Raw genomic sequence first — 17,405 nt, forward strand, 5'->3', positions numbered from 1 at the left:
TACATATTACCTTAGAGTTGCTGGTCTTAAAGGACCACTATAGTGCCAGGAAAACATACTCGTTTTCCTGGCACTATAGTGCCCTGAGGGTGCCCCCACCCTCAGGGACCCCTTCCCGCCGGGCTGGATGGAGAGTAAAGGGTTAAAACTTACCTTTATTCCAGCGCCGGGCTAGGAGTTCTCCTCCTCCTCTCCGCCTCCAATCCTCCCTTTCGGCTGAATGCGCATGCGCGGCAAGAGCTGCGCGCGCATTCAGCCAGTCTCATAGGAAAGCATTTACAATGCTTTCCTATGGACGTTTGCGAGCTCTAACTGTGATTTTCACAGTGAGAATCACGCAAGCGCCTCTAGCGGCTGTCAGTGAGACAGCCACTAGAGGATTTGGAGGCTGGATTAACCCATTTATAAACATAGCAGTTTCTCTGAAACTGCTATGTTTATAAAAAAAAAGGGTTAATCCTAGAGGGACCTGGCACCCAGACCACTTCATTAAGCTGAAGTGGTCTGGGTGCCTAGAGTGGTCCTTTAACGTAAAAAGCACAGAGAAATAGCAAAGTTATGTAAAGGTATAACTTCCCTGAAATACCAATGCAATCCAAAGATACCATAAGATAAAGTAGGGACTGCTCTGTCTTTTGGACAAGCCTGAGGTTAAGAAAAGTTGACAAAAGGCAGAGTTCCACGTCAACTTTTGTTCAATCCCAGAAACTGTCACAAGTGATGACTGTAGGATTCAGGAATTGTCTAAGGAGGTTCCTGTGGTCTTGCGGGATCTTCCATAGACACGTTAAATTTCCTGGCAACTGAAACACCAGGAGCTGAAGAGGACCTGCCGGAAGAAGATGGCAGCAGCCACCAGGGTCAGCTTGAGGTAAATAAAACGTTTGTCCCCTTGCACCCCATGACCACCAGACCCACTCTAAATCTGTCACTTTCAGGGGTCTTTCAAATTATCTGTAGATCTGGTTATGATGCCAGGAGTACCCTAGCCCAAATGCCCAGTAATGAGGCAAACTGTTTAGGAAGCTTTGCTCTCTTACCTGGTCCCGCCAGGCTCCTGCTCTTTGTTGAAAGGAGATTTATGAGAAGTTGCTACTGCAGAGCAGCAGAAGCCATATGCTAATCCTGCAGCTAGTTTATTGAATTAGTTGAGAGTGTCAGATGACCACTTTCAGACAAGAGGTTCACACAGACACCATGACCACTTTAAATCACTGAAGTAATTATGGTACCTGGATTAACAATTTAACTAATTTTTCAGCTCTGCTATATTGGCCCTTATATTAACAACATTTGGAAGAGCAGTAATCTGTTTTAAGTAGATTTTCCTTATTAGAAATACACTTTATAATCCTCCAATATGAGTATGACGGACCTCCTGGCCCCCGACCAGGTACCTCCGTCAATCGCTGCTTCCTAGTACTTGCAAGTACTATAAGCACTGCACTGGAACACCAAAACCACCGTAAACCCCACAAACCACCACAGTTTTGTTGGGGTCTCGCCGTCCTCCACCCAACCCAAGACCAGGCTACAGCTTCCAGTGGATAGACCTCTCCTAGTCCAGAGAGCGTAGCAGGAACAGCTCTTATAAGAGCTAGTGATTATATCCAGGGGAGTATTGTGATATAGCAATCCCCAGAGTGAATGTAGTTCTCCAATCCCCCAAACATGAGCCTAGACTTCATGAAGGGTAAAATTAATCTCAATTTAATGGGAGCCACATTTGGCCTTTTATGACAATCCCCATGCAAGGGGTACACCCACATGGACCTTGTTGGACCACATGGACTCCAACACAAAGACACAAAGACCAATAAGAACAGTGATTAAATGCCTGACACTCTCATAACAAACATACAATCCCTCCTCCCTGCTTGGGATATAATTGGATCAGTAACTGTACTAATTCTAATCCAATTATCTCCAAGCACAAAAAAACATACTTTTTTAAAACACCCCAAAAGTACCCTAAAGTACATAAACCCCCACAAATGTTACATCCCCTGATAGCCCTGAACTGAGTGACCAACATATCCAAAAATCACCCAGATCAGTTCAGGGGTTCAGAAATTTTATGGAAGTCATAGTTTTTACCGACTGTAGGCATGGTCCCATAGCCGAAAATAGTCTCATAGAATCGCGAATAAGTGCCGCTGGAGGATCGACCGGGAACCGCAAGGTTTTCATGCCGAAAATAGTTCCAGGGCATTCACGGCTAAGTCCCCCTGAAGTCTCTTCGCGGTTTTCGTCCATGTGAACAAGATGGCTGCCACCTCGTGGTCGGCCATAGGAATTGCGGCCACCCAGATGAACACTTAGACCACAGAGGTGCAAATTGCAACAATGTATCAATTAAGCTTAACAAGCTCCAGGGTGGTCTCCGGTTCGTGCGGCTGTTCGGTAAATGAACCATATAGTCCCAATTGCATGATTAGAGCCTGTTTAAAGTATTTTAGCCAGGTCTATTGCAGGGGCCATAGTCACAGGGTAGGAGGCTACAGGCCCCTCCAAAAACCAGTGTCGAAGTTACTTTCGTCACAATGAGTAATTTTTTCATGTCATTATTTCTATTACACTTTGCAAAGCCATATCTTTGTACCCATTACACTGTGAAAATAAGTTATCCTTAATGCATTACAGACCCTTTAGCTGACTTGTTTCCAAGTATAAAACAGCTACAGTTTAAAGAACAAAACAACTGCTAGTCAGATTGATAGAGTGCAGATACCGAAATGATGTGAATTTGTTTCATGATTTCACTGGCTGAGAAATAACAATACTATCACTATGCCTCACTATATCTGAAAGGATTGATTGATGACCATTTCCTCCTAGTGATATAAAGGCAGTGCAGGATCCTGAACCTATGCCAAGTGATTCATAAAATGTGTACAGTGTGTCTGTAGCAGTCATGTAACTCCCTGTTACGCTATATCTGAAGCTCAATATAACAGTGATTATTATGAAGCAATCGTATCCGCTGTAACATTAAGAGCTGAAACTCTGACTGAGCTAACTGCTTCATTTGGAAGGTTCTAAAGGAAGACAAGCTGTGTGTAGCTGATTGAAAAGTACTTAATAAGACAAAAAGGATCATTTATTTTGAATATAGTTAGGAAGTGCAACTGGAGCAGAGAGTTTTATCATGTAGGGAACATTCAGCATTGGGGTAATATTCAGGGTTAGCGGTAACTATTAAAGGGACACAATAGTCACCAAAACACCTTTAGCTTAATGAAGCAGTTTTGGTGTACAGATCATGCCCCTGCAGTCTCGCTGCTCAATTCTCATTTTTCAGAAGATAACATCTTAATGAAATACTCATATTGTCCTTGTTGAAATTTCATGAAAATTCTAACACAATCAATAGATTTCTTAATAGGAAGTAGGGAATATTTTGTCCTATGGGCAAAGCTGAGGTTGACAAAAGGATGAGCTGCCATTGCCATATTTTGTCATTTCCCAGGAGCCTGAGCTATTTGCGAGGAATTCTATGTACTATCCTGGGGTTTCAAACGAATTTCCTTAGACCTCTGCGTTGCGCTATTACTACAGGTAAGCCACCAGGAGCTGAAGAACGTACCCATTAGAAGGATGGTACTGCCTGCTTGAGCGAGCTTTAGATAAGTATATCTCCCAATAGATTCTGCTCTGAATCATCACCCTTAAGAATTTTGCAAAATATGCAATACCATTTTTCTACATTTTTTGCTGTGTACTAAAATAATCAATTGTTCCACTTCTTTTATTCTTCCTCATAATTTTACCTTCTGATTAAATTCATAAAATAAGAAAACAAATTGACAATAGTAATAGAGGAAAAGGCAAATTGGCAAAATAAAGGATTTGTTAAAAACTAAACAAAAGAACATGAAATATCCTTACACGTCATGCAAAGCCCATCATACTGACAGTGGTGGGAACATTTATCAGAAAGAAAAGTCACGTTTACATCTCTTTTCATACACTGATACTAACAAATCTATAAACTAAAAATAAGAATAAAATAAGTGACAGAGGAGGTGCAGTGAGGAATAATTTGGCACAAATAAGGGCATAAATAGGTCAAATAGAACATTAAAAGCAAATACAATACTTTTTATTAATAACCCCGATATTTCTTAAGATTATTACTTTAGCTGCTCTGGGTTGATTGATATTGCATCCTGGAGATGAGTTTAAAAATGTGCCACTTACCTTTTTCACCTGGATGCTTGTAATGGTGTTCTAAATATGGCTAAAGCAGAAGTTCTCATCCAAGTTTATCAATATCACAGTTGTGCAATTTTTAAATCACTCTGGCTGAGGGTAGAACCATCAACTCTTACCTGTGCATTGTGTAGGGCATCCTCTGGGGCAGGATAAAGAAAGCCCAAATCAGTGATGATAAACAGGATTACCAGTGAAATAATTGTATTGTGCATTCTTAGAATCTGTGATTCTCAGCCACTTAGAAACCGTTCTAGACAAGTATCCGTGGGATGTTCTAAAAACTACACATCACACCTGAGCCAAATCGTCCAACACAATTCAAAGTGGTAGTTGTGTTAACACAGGTTTCGACAAGCGAAGAGGGAAATAAAATGTACCCAAAGTCAAGGAGCCAGCCTGGTTTGTATTTTTATACAGTGTACAATACTCCTCAATCATCATAATTGTCCTCTCCAGATTCACTGAAGGTCCAAGTGCTGGTATCCAGAAGTATTATACATCCCTATACATGTCACGTAATATTAAATGCAATGTGGATTCATAGTTCATGCTTTCCATCTCCTTATTATGTTTATATCTCTCAAGTTTCATCAGTCCAGGAGAAGATAACAATTTGTCTCCAAAACAGATGGATAGAAACATTTAGATGCTGCCCATCTTCTGTCTGTTTCTGCACAGCTGAGCCGAGTGTCGGTGACAATGAGCAGTCCAAAAGCTCAGCAGGAGTAACAGGGTCCAGGTTCCCAGCATAAACTGAACATTGAGTAACTATTCACTTATTCTGTACTGTGTTAACCAGGCACCTCCCCAGACAGGAGGAGTCTATGAGTAAAGTGCTCATCACCAGCAGTCTGGAAGCAGGCACAGGAAACTGCTTGTCTCTGCAATGCTGGCAAGTGAATCATTTATTTAACTTTCTAGATAATTCAGGTGAATTAACATATGGTTCTTAACATTCTTCATAACAATGCATAATGTATATATTATTCTAGAGAGTGGATCATCACATTTCATCATCATATATATGCAGTTTATTCACTAATATTTAAGTTGCAATTAATTGAACATTGAACTGCAAACTTAAAGCTAAAATAGAAAGTTGTGAATAGAGCCAAGTTGCCAAATGTGTCAGAATCAGTGCTTTTTGTTAAAAATTTGCAATCTGGTTTTAAATTCACTACAATTCAGAATTTTGTGAATGAACCCTGCAGTGTTGGTTAATGTGGAATTTGTAGACTCTCTATTGCATTCAAATAATTCTGGGAGTTGTAGACCATCAACATCAGGAAGGCTAGAGTTTGAGATGCATGCCCTAAGGTATTTAGAGGACAGATATTGGTGTGATTATGTTTGTCCTTCCAGTGGCGGAACTAACGTAGAGAGTTCCCTGGTGCAAAACATTTTTGGGGCCCCTGAAGACACATGCCCATCTGGTGGCCCTGATTGCATGGGACACTTGATGTAACCGCAACACCAGCACCGGCTGTAGTTTCGACGCTGCGCCTCCGTATTACAGGCAAGAAACCTTTTAATGGAAACTGAAAAACCTTTTTAGGAGATGCAAGATCATTTACATCAGAGATGTCGGAGTGCGATTTGTTGGCTTATATCAAATATATGTCAATGTGGGTTGGTTTACAGATGGGCATCCCATCCCAATGTCGCTTTTCCTGGCCAAGGATTTATAGGATTTGATGTTTTCTATGATTTTTATGTTGAGGTTGAGTGGTGGAGCTTGGTAAGATAGCCAAGCCCTGCTAATGGCCATTAAAGTTGCTACAATGATATGGAAGATGAGATAACATGCAGTTTGGGGTATTTTAGCTGGTAAGAGAAGGAGCAGGAAAGTCTCAGAAAGTAGTGCTAAAGTGATGCTTGTGCACTGAGGAATTTTTTGGCCCACCTGTTTCCAGAGGGGTTTAAGTGTGCGACATGACCACCACACATCTAACATTGTGCTGACCTCTGTTTGGCATCGCCAGCATAAAGCTGATCTCTTTTGGTCATTATGTTTCAGTCGTGCAGGAACCATGCACCAGTGGTATAGTACCTTTCTCTAGAGTTCAATGTGGGAGGAGCAGAGGGTTATCGGTTTATGTGCTTGAAAAATATTTTTCAATTTTTGCATTGTCCAGTTTATATTTAAATTAATATTCCGTGCAGAGATATGACTGTTTATTTTGTTCTGTTTTGTTTACATATTTTATAATACAACTTAGAAATACATTTTCTGGGAGGGTTAAGTTTGATGATGATTGATTTCAACTCCATTTACATCTGTTGTGTCTGTTTTGCAGTGTTTTCCTATCTTTATTATCTATTTATTATCTAAGATTTAATTTGAATGTAGAAGAAATTAGCTAGTTCTGTAAGGTGGTAGGTGCTCTGTAACATATAGAATGGGAGAATTCATTAGTGATCTAGTTGCTGACGTAATGTTGTGATTCCTGCTCTGCCAAAGCTTGAAATTGAAGTTTGGGGTAAGGGATGGTAGTGTTCCTATTGTAAAAGCGGGTGGTACCCCGTGTGCTTGGTGTAGTTTGTTTCTGTGTCCCAGCCTCTAATCATAGTAGCAGTGGTAGGCAGGCTAGATTGGAAAGTCATGCATACGTTTTTGGGTATCCGTGCAAGAGAAAGGATGTCTAGTCCACCAGTATATGTTGCTTCTATTTTAACCCAAGGTTTTGGATTATTGAGTTGGTGTGTTGAGAGAAGAAAGCTGAGCAATACAGCTTAATGATAGTTTTGGATATGTGGGACTCCCAATCCCCCATCTAGGAAGGGTTTTGATCCCGCCCATGAAGGTATTGCAAATATGTTGTGTATCTTCTAAATAGGATGGTGGAAGTTTCGTAGGCAAGGTTCTAAATAAATATTGGAATTTGGGGAGGATCATAATTTTTATAGCTGCTATTCTGCCGTCCAAGAAATGTATTTGCTGTTCTAGCTAAGAAGTAATTTTTAAAATCTCTTTAACCCCTTCAGGACGGGTGACGGACAAGGTCCGTCATCCTGGGGATACCCTTAACGACGGGTGACGAACCTCGTCCGTCACGCGGTAAAATTAACCCCAGATCGCCGCAATTGCGGCGATCGTGGGGTTAATGGTGCTCCGGTCTGCCTCTGTATTAGAGGCAGACCGGGAGCACCGGATCGGGCTACCCCGGGACATGTGCCCGCTCTGACAGCATGTCTGAGCGGGCACATGTGCACTGTATACTTACCTCCGCCTCCCTGCACTTCCGGGTTCAGTGTGAAGTGCAGGGAGACGGATCAGTGCTGATCCTGCCCCCTAGTGTAAAAAAAATAAAGTAAAATTAAAATCCCACCCCCCTTTACCCATTTTAGTAAAAAATTAACCCCTTCTCTGCCAATTGATCACTGACTACAGTGATCAATTGGCAGGGATTACATTTTAATATGATCTGATTTTTTTTTTTTTAACCCCTGAGGGTTAATTCTTTTTTTTTTTTTAACCCTCAGGGGTTAAATTTATTTTATTAATTAATTTAAATATTTTAAAATTATAAATTTAGCTAGCTGGGGAGGGTGGAAGTTAGTGGGGAATTGGGGGATTTAGTGTTAGGCTAACTATGGGTTAACGTTAAAAAAAAGTTTTAGAATAAGCTTTAAAAAAAAATTTAATAACGCTCATTACCACTACACCTGGTACAAGCTAGCGGAAAAATGATTCCACGCTAAGGTTCAAAATATGCCTTTTGAAATACCCTGGGATGTCTTCTTTAAGAAATGGCATGGCTTTATGGGGTATTTGGATTATATAGCCTGGTAAAATACTCTAAAATGGGACATGGGCACAGCGTAAAAATTTAAAGTTTGAAAAAAACTGGAATGACTATGTCCCAAATGTGCCCCTCCGATGTCCACATATACCTGGCAAAGGTACATACGGGGGTATTTTTGTACTCAGCTGACATAGCTGAGCAACATATGAAGTATTATACAGTCGTAGCACACATAAGGTTTGCAAAATATACTGTGCAAACTCACTTTGTGTGTCAAAAAGGCAGAAAAAACGCTTATTACCACTACACCTGGTACAAGCTAGCGGAAAAATTATCCCACGCTAAGGTTCAAAATATGCCTTTTGAAATACCCTGGGGTGTCTACTTTAAGAAATGGTAGGCCTTTGTGGGGTAGTTTGAATTTAAAACCTGCGAAGATGCTTGGAAATTGCACATAGGCCCAGCGTCAAAATTCAAAGTTCTGTAAAAACTGATATGGCTTGGTCTCCAATATGGCACTGTAGCTTCACAAAATAGTGCCAAAGACATTCATTGGGGATGTCTTTTTACTCAGAAGACTTAGCTGAGCATAATTTGGAATTTTTTAACTTAGTGGCACATATGAAATATACAAAATGCCCAGCAAAAATTCAATCCGTATGTAAAAAAATGCCCCAAATTATTTTTTACCACATACTTTGGCATATATTGGTGAAAAAATGGGGGCATGCTAAGGCACAATAGGCACCTTATGATATACCCTGGAGTGTCTACTTTTACAAATGGTAGGCCTTTGTGGGGGTTTTTTGAACAGTCAAACTGTTATAATACCCCAAATGGAAGCATAGGCTCATTAAATACGTCTCTCAAAATTCTACTGTGAATACTGAAAAGGGCAGGTCTCCTGTATGGCACTGTAGCTTCACGAAATAGTGCCATAGACATACAATGGGGGTGTCCTTTTACTCAGAAGACTTAGCTGAGCATAATTTGGGGGGTTTGAACTTAGTGGCACATATGAAATATACAAAATGCCCAGCAAAAATGCAATCCGTATGTAAAAAATTCACAAAATTATTTTTTACCACATACTTTGGCATGTAATGGTAAAAAAATGGGGGCGTATTGAGGCACAATATGCACCTTATGAGATACCCTGGAGTGTCTACTTTTACAAATGGTAGGCCTTTGTGGTTTTTTTTTGAACAGTCAAACTGTTATAATACCCCAAATGGAAGCATAGGCTCATTAAATCCGTCTCTCAAAATTCTACTGTGAATACTGAAAAGGACAGGTCTCCTATATGGCACTGTAGCTTCACAAAATAGTGCCAAATACATACAATGGGGGTACCGTTGTACTCAGCAGAAGTAACTGAACACATAATAAAACTTTGTACAGGAATAGCACACACCAACTTTACAAAATACACATGAGAAGTTCTTTGTTATAAGTTTGTGTGCGAAAACCCCCCAAAAACACAATTTTACTCCAATATTTAGCAGAGGTTGGCAGTAAAATGGCTACGTAGAAAGTGTCAAAACAACCTTAGGTAAATAGCCTGTGGTGTCTACTTTATATAAATATATACTTTTGTGTGGCAATTTTGTTTTCTTTCATGGCTATTAAGCTTACAAGACAAACATACCAAATTCTAAAATCGCTCCACATTAAAAGTTTATTTTACTCCTTGTGCTTTGTGACCTGTAACTACCATAAAAAACTTAAAATCCCAGACACATTATATATTCTGTAAATCAGAACAACTAAATGAATGAAATTGTGCACACATTATTATTGCAAAAACTGTAAAAAAATACGCAAAATTTGTCATTTTTTTTGCATTTTTCTGTATTTTTTAATAATAAATAAGCATTTATGTAAATATATGTTAAATCAAATTAAAGCCCTTTCTGTCCTTTAAAAAACGGTATATAATATGCGTCGGTGCAATAAATTAGTAAAATGCAAGTTGCAGTTGAACGCAAACAGCAAAAAATGCAAAAAATGCTTGTGTCATTAAGTGAAAGACAAGCTTCTGAAGCAGTGTCCTTAAGGGGTTAAGGAGTTTAATAACGTTTGCTTTGTATAGATTATTTGTGGAGTGAGTGAGAACAATGCCCAGGAATTTAAGATTATCCAATTTCCAGTCGTAGTGGAAGAAATTTTGTAGCATAGGTAGAATTTTACCCAGTATATTTATACCCATTGCATGTGTCTATGTCCTATTTAGTTTGTAGTAGGAGCATCATCTCTATTGTGAAAGGACATTATGGAAATATGGTAGATATAGGCAGTTGTTGCAAAGCAAGAAAAATGTAATCAGCGAATAGTTAGCTTGTGTTCGGTGTGGTGAGTTTTTATGCCGTATATGTTCTGGTCCCCTCTGATTAGCGAGGTGAGAGGTTTCAGTGCTAGGATATAAAATATAGGTGACAGTGAGCACCCTTGCCTCGTGCAGTTGGAAAGTGGGAAACGGTTAGAAATTAATCCGACATTTACTATATGTGCTGTTGGTCTGGAGTATAGAGCAGAAACAATGGATAGAAAGCCTGGTGGAAAGCCAATTTTTTTTTTAGACCACGAAAAGGAAGGACCACTTAAGCCTGTCATATGCTTTTTCAGCATCCATCTATAATAGGGCACTGCCCCCCTCCCCCCTTGCAGTCCATACATCAGGTCCAACATCTACTATGGTCCATCTGATCCCTGCCGACCGCTCACAAAGCCCACTTGGCTCTCAATTGTTCTCAAGCTTAGTTGTATACAGTTTTGTTAACTTATTGATATCGGGGGGCGTGGTTTGGCCGCGAACGAAGATGGCCGCTTAGAGGAAGAGCTCCGACCCACACAGCAGCTAAAGCGGGCTTACACCTCAGCACGGCACGGACATGGGGCGCACTAAATGCCCAGACGGCTCCCAAACCCCCAGGAACCCGGCGACTGCCGCACAAAGGGTCCCATGGATGGGTACCTGGCTCCGGCGACTACCGAGCACCACGTGGCCGCCGGAGCAAACATGGCCGACTCCCCGGCCCGCTCACCAACACCAGAGACGGCGGCACCCACGCTGGCAGAAATCAGTGCGGACATAAAAGCGATAAAAGCACTGGCAGCAGCAATGGTCACCAAAACGGACATGCAGACCCTCTCTGACAATCTGCAAGCGGCGATCCGCACGGAGGTAAACTCACTCAGGGCCGAAATCTCCACACAGGCAACCAGGATACAGGCAGCTGAAACTTCGGTGCAGGCTATTGGGGAGAGAGTGGAGGCTTCAAATTTGGCCATACACAGGCAAGGTAATATCCTTTTACACCTGAGACGCCAAACTGAAGATCTTGATAACAGGGGCCGCAGATCAAACATAAGGGTCCGCGGCCTACCAGAACCCGAAGGGGCTGAGGTCGTAGAAGCTACACTACAAACATTGTTCCGCGACATACTGGGCCCAGAAGCACCAGACTCCATAAAGTTTGACAGGGCGCATAGGGCCAATAGAGCACGCACGTCTGATAACGTGCCAAGAGACATTATATGTTGCCTGCACTCCTACAAACTGAAGGAGAAAATAATGAACAAAGCCCGCGCAAGACCCACCTGGCGATTCAACGGCGCAGAAGTTGCTCTCTACCAAGACCTTTCTCCCCTTACGCTTGAGGCCCGCAGGGCCCTGAGACCCATCACAGCGCTACTCAGAGATAGAGGGATTCCATACAAATGGGGTTTCCCCTTTATGCTTTTGGCCAGACATCACGACGACTGGTTCCCGCTACGTTGGCCGGAGGAGGTGCCCAGGTTCCTACAGCACCTCAACCTTCCGCCTACAGAGGTCACCGACTGGATCCTGGGGCCAACGGACCAGAGGCAGGGAATCCAAACCCCGGGCCAACAGCGAAGAAGACGAGACATCACGCCTAGGCGCCCACAGATCCGGAGGAATGAGGTTGTGTTCCCCTCCTGTGCCCTCTGGGCAAGAAGAACCGACCATAACACGTACAACATACCACGGCCTACAGATAACCACAGATACCAACGCTATCCCGTGTACAGCAGAAGACAGATAAGTACTGTATGCACATGCACATATATGGGGACTTTCACAGGGCCAAGCATGACCAAGTATTACAACACACTCATAGCGTACCCCTGGGGACGGGAGGCTACCCCAAGTTGATTGGGGAGGGGGGCCTGATGGGGGTGGGACGCACCACTTGGCCTGCTCGTGGGTTGGGGCCCTTGCAAAGACAATCCCACATGTGTACATAGAACACGAACTGTGTCGCTATATAAGACTGCTGGTTAATTATGGGACTCTTGAACTCCTGAAATAATGTGGTATCACTGATGCTACGAATGCGATTTGGTCATGCCATAACACTGATATAACCGCTACCTGAAACACTATTTGAGAGATGGATGGAGGGAGGTGGGAGGCGAATAGGGGGACATATCCATATGCATAGATTTTCGTTGTAAATGTTATGCCGGGCTGTGGCGGGTGGGATTGTTCTGTGGGTGGGAGTATGGCTGTGAAATTAATGTGCCCTGTGGCTATGGGGTAGGTGGGAGAAAAGTGGAGAGTTAAACTGGGACTACAACTATGACTCCATCAGTAGCACAAGGTCTCGGGGGTTGGGAGGATGCGGGTGGGTCTGGCTGGGCGGGGGGGTGGAGGGTCCATGGGAGGTACTGGGGAGTGGCGCTATCTACTGGCTATAACGCATTAGGGAGGGAAAGGCGAGTCCCTTGCACTGCACGATAAACACAAATTGAGACGCACGCGCCCACGGCTGACAGACATACACATGCCCAAGACGCCTTATGCCTCCCCCCCCCGCCCCCCCGGGCCACGGACGGTTGGCCCCGCTCCTGACCCTCGAACCGGGGGACCCGGACCAGGGACCGCTATGGGAGACGGGAGAACCCATGACGCACTACCCCTGCGGCTGACCCAACCCACTGCGACCCACGACCCGTGCTAACCTAGAACAGCAATGGGCTACTCACCCCGACGTAGGGAAGGACAAACAGCCACTCACATCGCACAAACCTATCGGATGTTAACCCATACCCCCATATGACGTGACCGTACAGATCGATATTTTCATTGACCTAGCCATTGATTTAAGTTTGGGAACAAGTGGGACACGGACATCCCTCTGAGAGATCCACACACTACTACACCACTAGACACTGAGCCTCTGCTGCCTACTGGGCAGTGGCACTGGGCTTCATCGGTCTCACCACCACCCCGACTCACACCTGTGTAGACCACATTACTGGGGGACCCAACACCGCGGCTGCCCTAGCTTGCTAGGGGACGGTACGGTCTTGTTATCCGCCCAGCTACACAGGACCCCCTCGTATTGAGGGGATAATTCTATTTCTTATTGACATCACACTATTGCGCACTCGCACCGGGGGCCTCCTGGGACGGACTGAATTGGGCGTGGGCCGAGCCGCCCCCAACTCGTGGGTATCTCAACTTACGAGGGTTAAACCTTCCCTCTTACTTAACTGTAATTGTATACTTTCTTCCCCTCACCCCCCCCCCCCCCATCTCCCACCGGCAGTTGAAGTGCGCACGGGCAACTGGACTTAGAACACCTGAACACGACCACAGGGACACCAGCGACCTCGCCCACACTCACCCCATGGCATACACAGCAGCACCTCTACATGTCCTAACGCAGAACTGCCGAGGCCTTAACACGCCTGAGAAGCGCACACACCTCCTAAGAGAACTTCACCGCAAACGGTGGCAATGTTACAAGAAACACACCTCAAATCTTCAGATACCCACAGACTAAAGGACAGAGGATACCCAATCAACTACTACAGCACTCACCCTGAAGCACGAAAAGTAGGAGTTGCGATACTGATGGCCGCTAATCTTACATTCACTCTGCTGGACCAAAAGGCAGACCCTAACGGTAGGTTCCTTTTTATCAAAGGCACGATTGCGGGGAGAAAATACACCTTTGCCTCTATCTATGCGCCAAACGCGAAACAGGCAATGTTCCTGTGCAAAACGTTCCGCCAACTGGCAATATTTACAGAAGGTTCGCTCATCATAGGGGGGGACTTCAACGCACCGCTTGACCCGTTGATGGATTCCTCGACAGGACACAGTAGTATACCACAAACCGCGATTAGGGCTATAAAGAAGACCATGCGAGACTTGAGACTAGTGGATGCGTGGCGGACCCTACACCCGACAACCCGGGATTATACACACTACTCAGCCATACACAGGAGATATTCGCGCATTGATTATGTCCTTATACAACAGGAAGGCCTACAATATCTGCAGTCGGCTACAATCACGCCGACACCATGGTCAGACCACAGCGCAGTGTCCATGAAGTTGGACTCCCCGCTGTTCAGGCCCACTAAGACGGCGTGGAGGCTAAATGAGACGCTCCTATCGGACCCGGACGTGAAGGCACTCCTGACAGAACATCTCACCAACTACTTCAGTGAAAAACGACACGGAAGATGTATCGAAAGTGACGCTATGGGAAGCACACAAGAGTGTACTTCGAGGTCATCTCATACGGATTGCTTCCCGTAAAATGAAGGAATCGCAACAACATATGTTGGAACTCACCGATCGGATCTCCCGACTGGAAACACAACACAAGCGATCGCAACTCGAAGAGCATTATCGCTCACTCTTAGATGCTCGCCGACAATTAGCGGAACTGGTAGCCAGCAAACATCATAGGGCGACACAACGATCCAAGGCCTTCTTCTACATCCACGCCAACAAGGGTGGGAGACTTCTAGCCGCATGATCCGACCCCAACAAGTCAGGGCGCAAGTACATGAACTGAGGAAGACTGATAGCACACTCACGCAATTCCCAGAGGCGATTGCCACTGAATTCTGTAAATATTACCAACAACTATATAACTCCACGCCGTCACCCCCTGATGCCCGCGGAGCAGAACTACAAGAAGCAACAACGCGCTACCTACAAGGATTCCAACCTGACGCTTTAACATTAGAAGAAGCGGAACAACTGGAGGTCCCGATCACCACGGAAGAGGTACAAGCGGCGATTAAGGCAGCGAAGACAGGGAAGGCTCTGGGACTCTCAGCGGGATACTACAAGCTATTCAGAGACATTCTGACACCACACCTAATGGCAGCCCTCAACCGACTCCAACAGGGGGACAAATTCCACCAGGAAACGCTGGCAGCTACCATCACGGTAATCCCTAAACCTGGCAAAAAAACCGAAAACTGCAGTAGCTACCGGCCGATCTCGCTTCTTAACGCGGATGTGAAGCTCTTCACCAAGATCATTGCCACCAGACTACAAAAGTATGTACCGCGCTTAATACATCCAGATCAAACAGGTTTCGTACCGGGAAGGGAAGCCAGAGATTGCACACTCCGAGCGTTTTCCATACAAGTACTAGCCCTTAGAGAAAAATCGGGCCTAATAATGCTCTCAACAGACGCCGAAAAGGCTTTTGATCAGGTGAATTGGAGTTTCATGATGGCGACACTACGTAAAGTGGGACTAGGAAGAGGGATGGTAACTTGGATAGAAGCACTTTATACTGACCCCAGCGCCAGAGTAAGGGTGAACGGTGCGCTTACGGACGCCTTCACCATTCACAATGGCACTCGGCAGGGTTGCCCATTATCGCCACTCCTGTTTGCCATCACGCTGGAACCGTTTTTGGACAGAGTGAGACATACGCCAGAGATCAGAGGATTTAGGCATGGGAACCAGGAACATAAGGTAGCTGCATATGCAGACGACATGCTCTTCTTTGTGAACGACCCAGCTAAATCCTTGCCGGCCCTGATGCAAGAATTTGACGCATATGGCCAGCTATCGGGGCTGAAGCTTAATTTAACTAAATGCGAACTACTAGATGTCTTGACTTCGACGAATATAGGAGAGCAACTCAAACGTGAATATCCCTTCCATTGGTGCCAGGACCAGATGCGATACCTGGGAATCTGGATACCCAGAAACCCGAAAGAACTGTATGTCAGCAACTACACCCCCCCTTTTGCGTACTATACTAAACGACCTTAAGAGTTGGAACTATGACCACATCTCCTGGCAGGGACGTATATCGGTGATTAAGATGAACATTCTCCCACGGCTGCTCTACTTCTTTCACACCATTCCCTGGCACGTTCCACCAGAATTTTTTACATCTCTTAAGTCGGCGGTGATAAAATATGTCTGGAAGGGAGAAAGGGCACGACTCAGCTTTGACAAGCTATGCCTACCTAAGAATTGGGGGGGCCTGGCTTTACCGGATATCCGCAAATACTTCCACGCCGCGGTACTGCAGCGGATCAGGGACTGGCATACAGCGTCTGATAACAAACTATGGGTAGCACTGGATAGAGAAGGCATGAACAAAGCCCTTTACAGGCTTACATGGCAAGGCTCGACGGATGTAACATCAAAACTGGGCACTGAATCACCCATCACACAAACGCTAAAGACGTGGTCTCTCATAAGACGAAACCAACATATCTCCCCACAGCCGAGCCCCCTGATACCGATAACTCATAATTCGGAGATAGGTGGCGGGCTGCATTGTTCTTCCTGGCCAATAGAGGGAAACAACGACTATGTCCCGATATTCGAGGTCCTAAGTAACTCTGGAATACGGAACATTCGGGAATGGAGTGAAACACCACAACCGACGTTAATGCACAGATTTCACTACGCTCAACTACGGCATTTTTATTACAACCTCCCCAACAGGGTAGCATTACATAGAGAACAGACGTGGTTTGAACGCCTCTGCATGACCGGCTCCGACGCAGACGGCAGAGTCTCAGCCATCTACCAACAGCTAATAACAGGAGATCGTACACGGAACACGGCGTTCAAGAGAAGATGGGAAGAGTTGACGGATAGGACGTTCACTGACGCACAATGGGAACAGATATTAATATTACAGCACAAGAGCTCCATAAGTACCAACTACCAGGAGGTCAACTTTAAGCTACTCTCCCACTGGTACAGGACTCCATCTCTACTACACAGAATATTCCCGGGAACTACAGACACCTGTTGGAGATGCGAAACCCACACAGGCACAATAAGACACATCTGGTGGGACTGCACAAAGATCAAACCATTTTGGGAGGACATACAACGGGAAATAACAACCATCCTGGGAGACTTCCCTGACTTCAACATGGAAATGGCCCTTCTGCACCACACGGAAAGCTCAATAGCCCAATACAAGCGATCGATAATTCGACACCTACTTAATGCGGCAAAAGCATCCATACCTGCTAAATGGAAACAGACTCAACCACCGACTGTGACAGAATGGCTTCAGAGGGTAGAGGACATACACACGGCCGAGGCGCGATACGCAGAACTGCTCGGACGGAGCACCAAACACGTCGCCACCTGGACCCCGTGGTATGTATACCTTTCACGACCGG

The 17,405-nt window shown here is 44.6% G+C and overlaps 1 protein-coding gene across 1 annotated transcript in view; it reads right to left on the reverse strand.

The window, feature by feature from the left end:
• Positions 1 to 4,949, reverse strand: part of MMP28 (matrix metallopeptidase 28) — a 63,777-nt gene extending 58,828 nt beyond the window's left edge. Inside the window, exon 1 of the mRNA XM_063456671.1 lies at positions 4,332 to 4,949. Within this exon, the coding sequence (XP_063312741.1) occupies positions 4,332 to 4,427 (96 nt within the window). The 5' untranslated portion in view covers positions 4,428 to 4,949. The remainder of the gene's footprint in view (positions 1 to 4,331) is intronic.
• Positions 4,950 to 17,405: the final 12,456 nt, after the last annotated feature.

Source organism: Pelobates fuscus, chromosome 1 (genome assembly GCF_036172605.1).
Source record: "Pelobates fuscus isolate aPelFus1 chromosome 1, aPelFus1.pri, whole genome shotgun sequence".
NCBI classification, from domain to species: domain Eukaryota; kingdom Metazoa; phylum Chordata; class Amphibia; order Anura; family Pelobatidae; genus Pelobates; species Pelobates fuscus.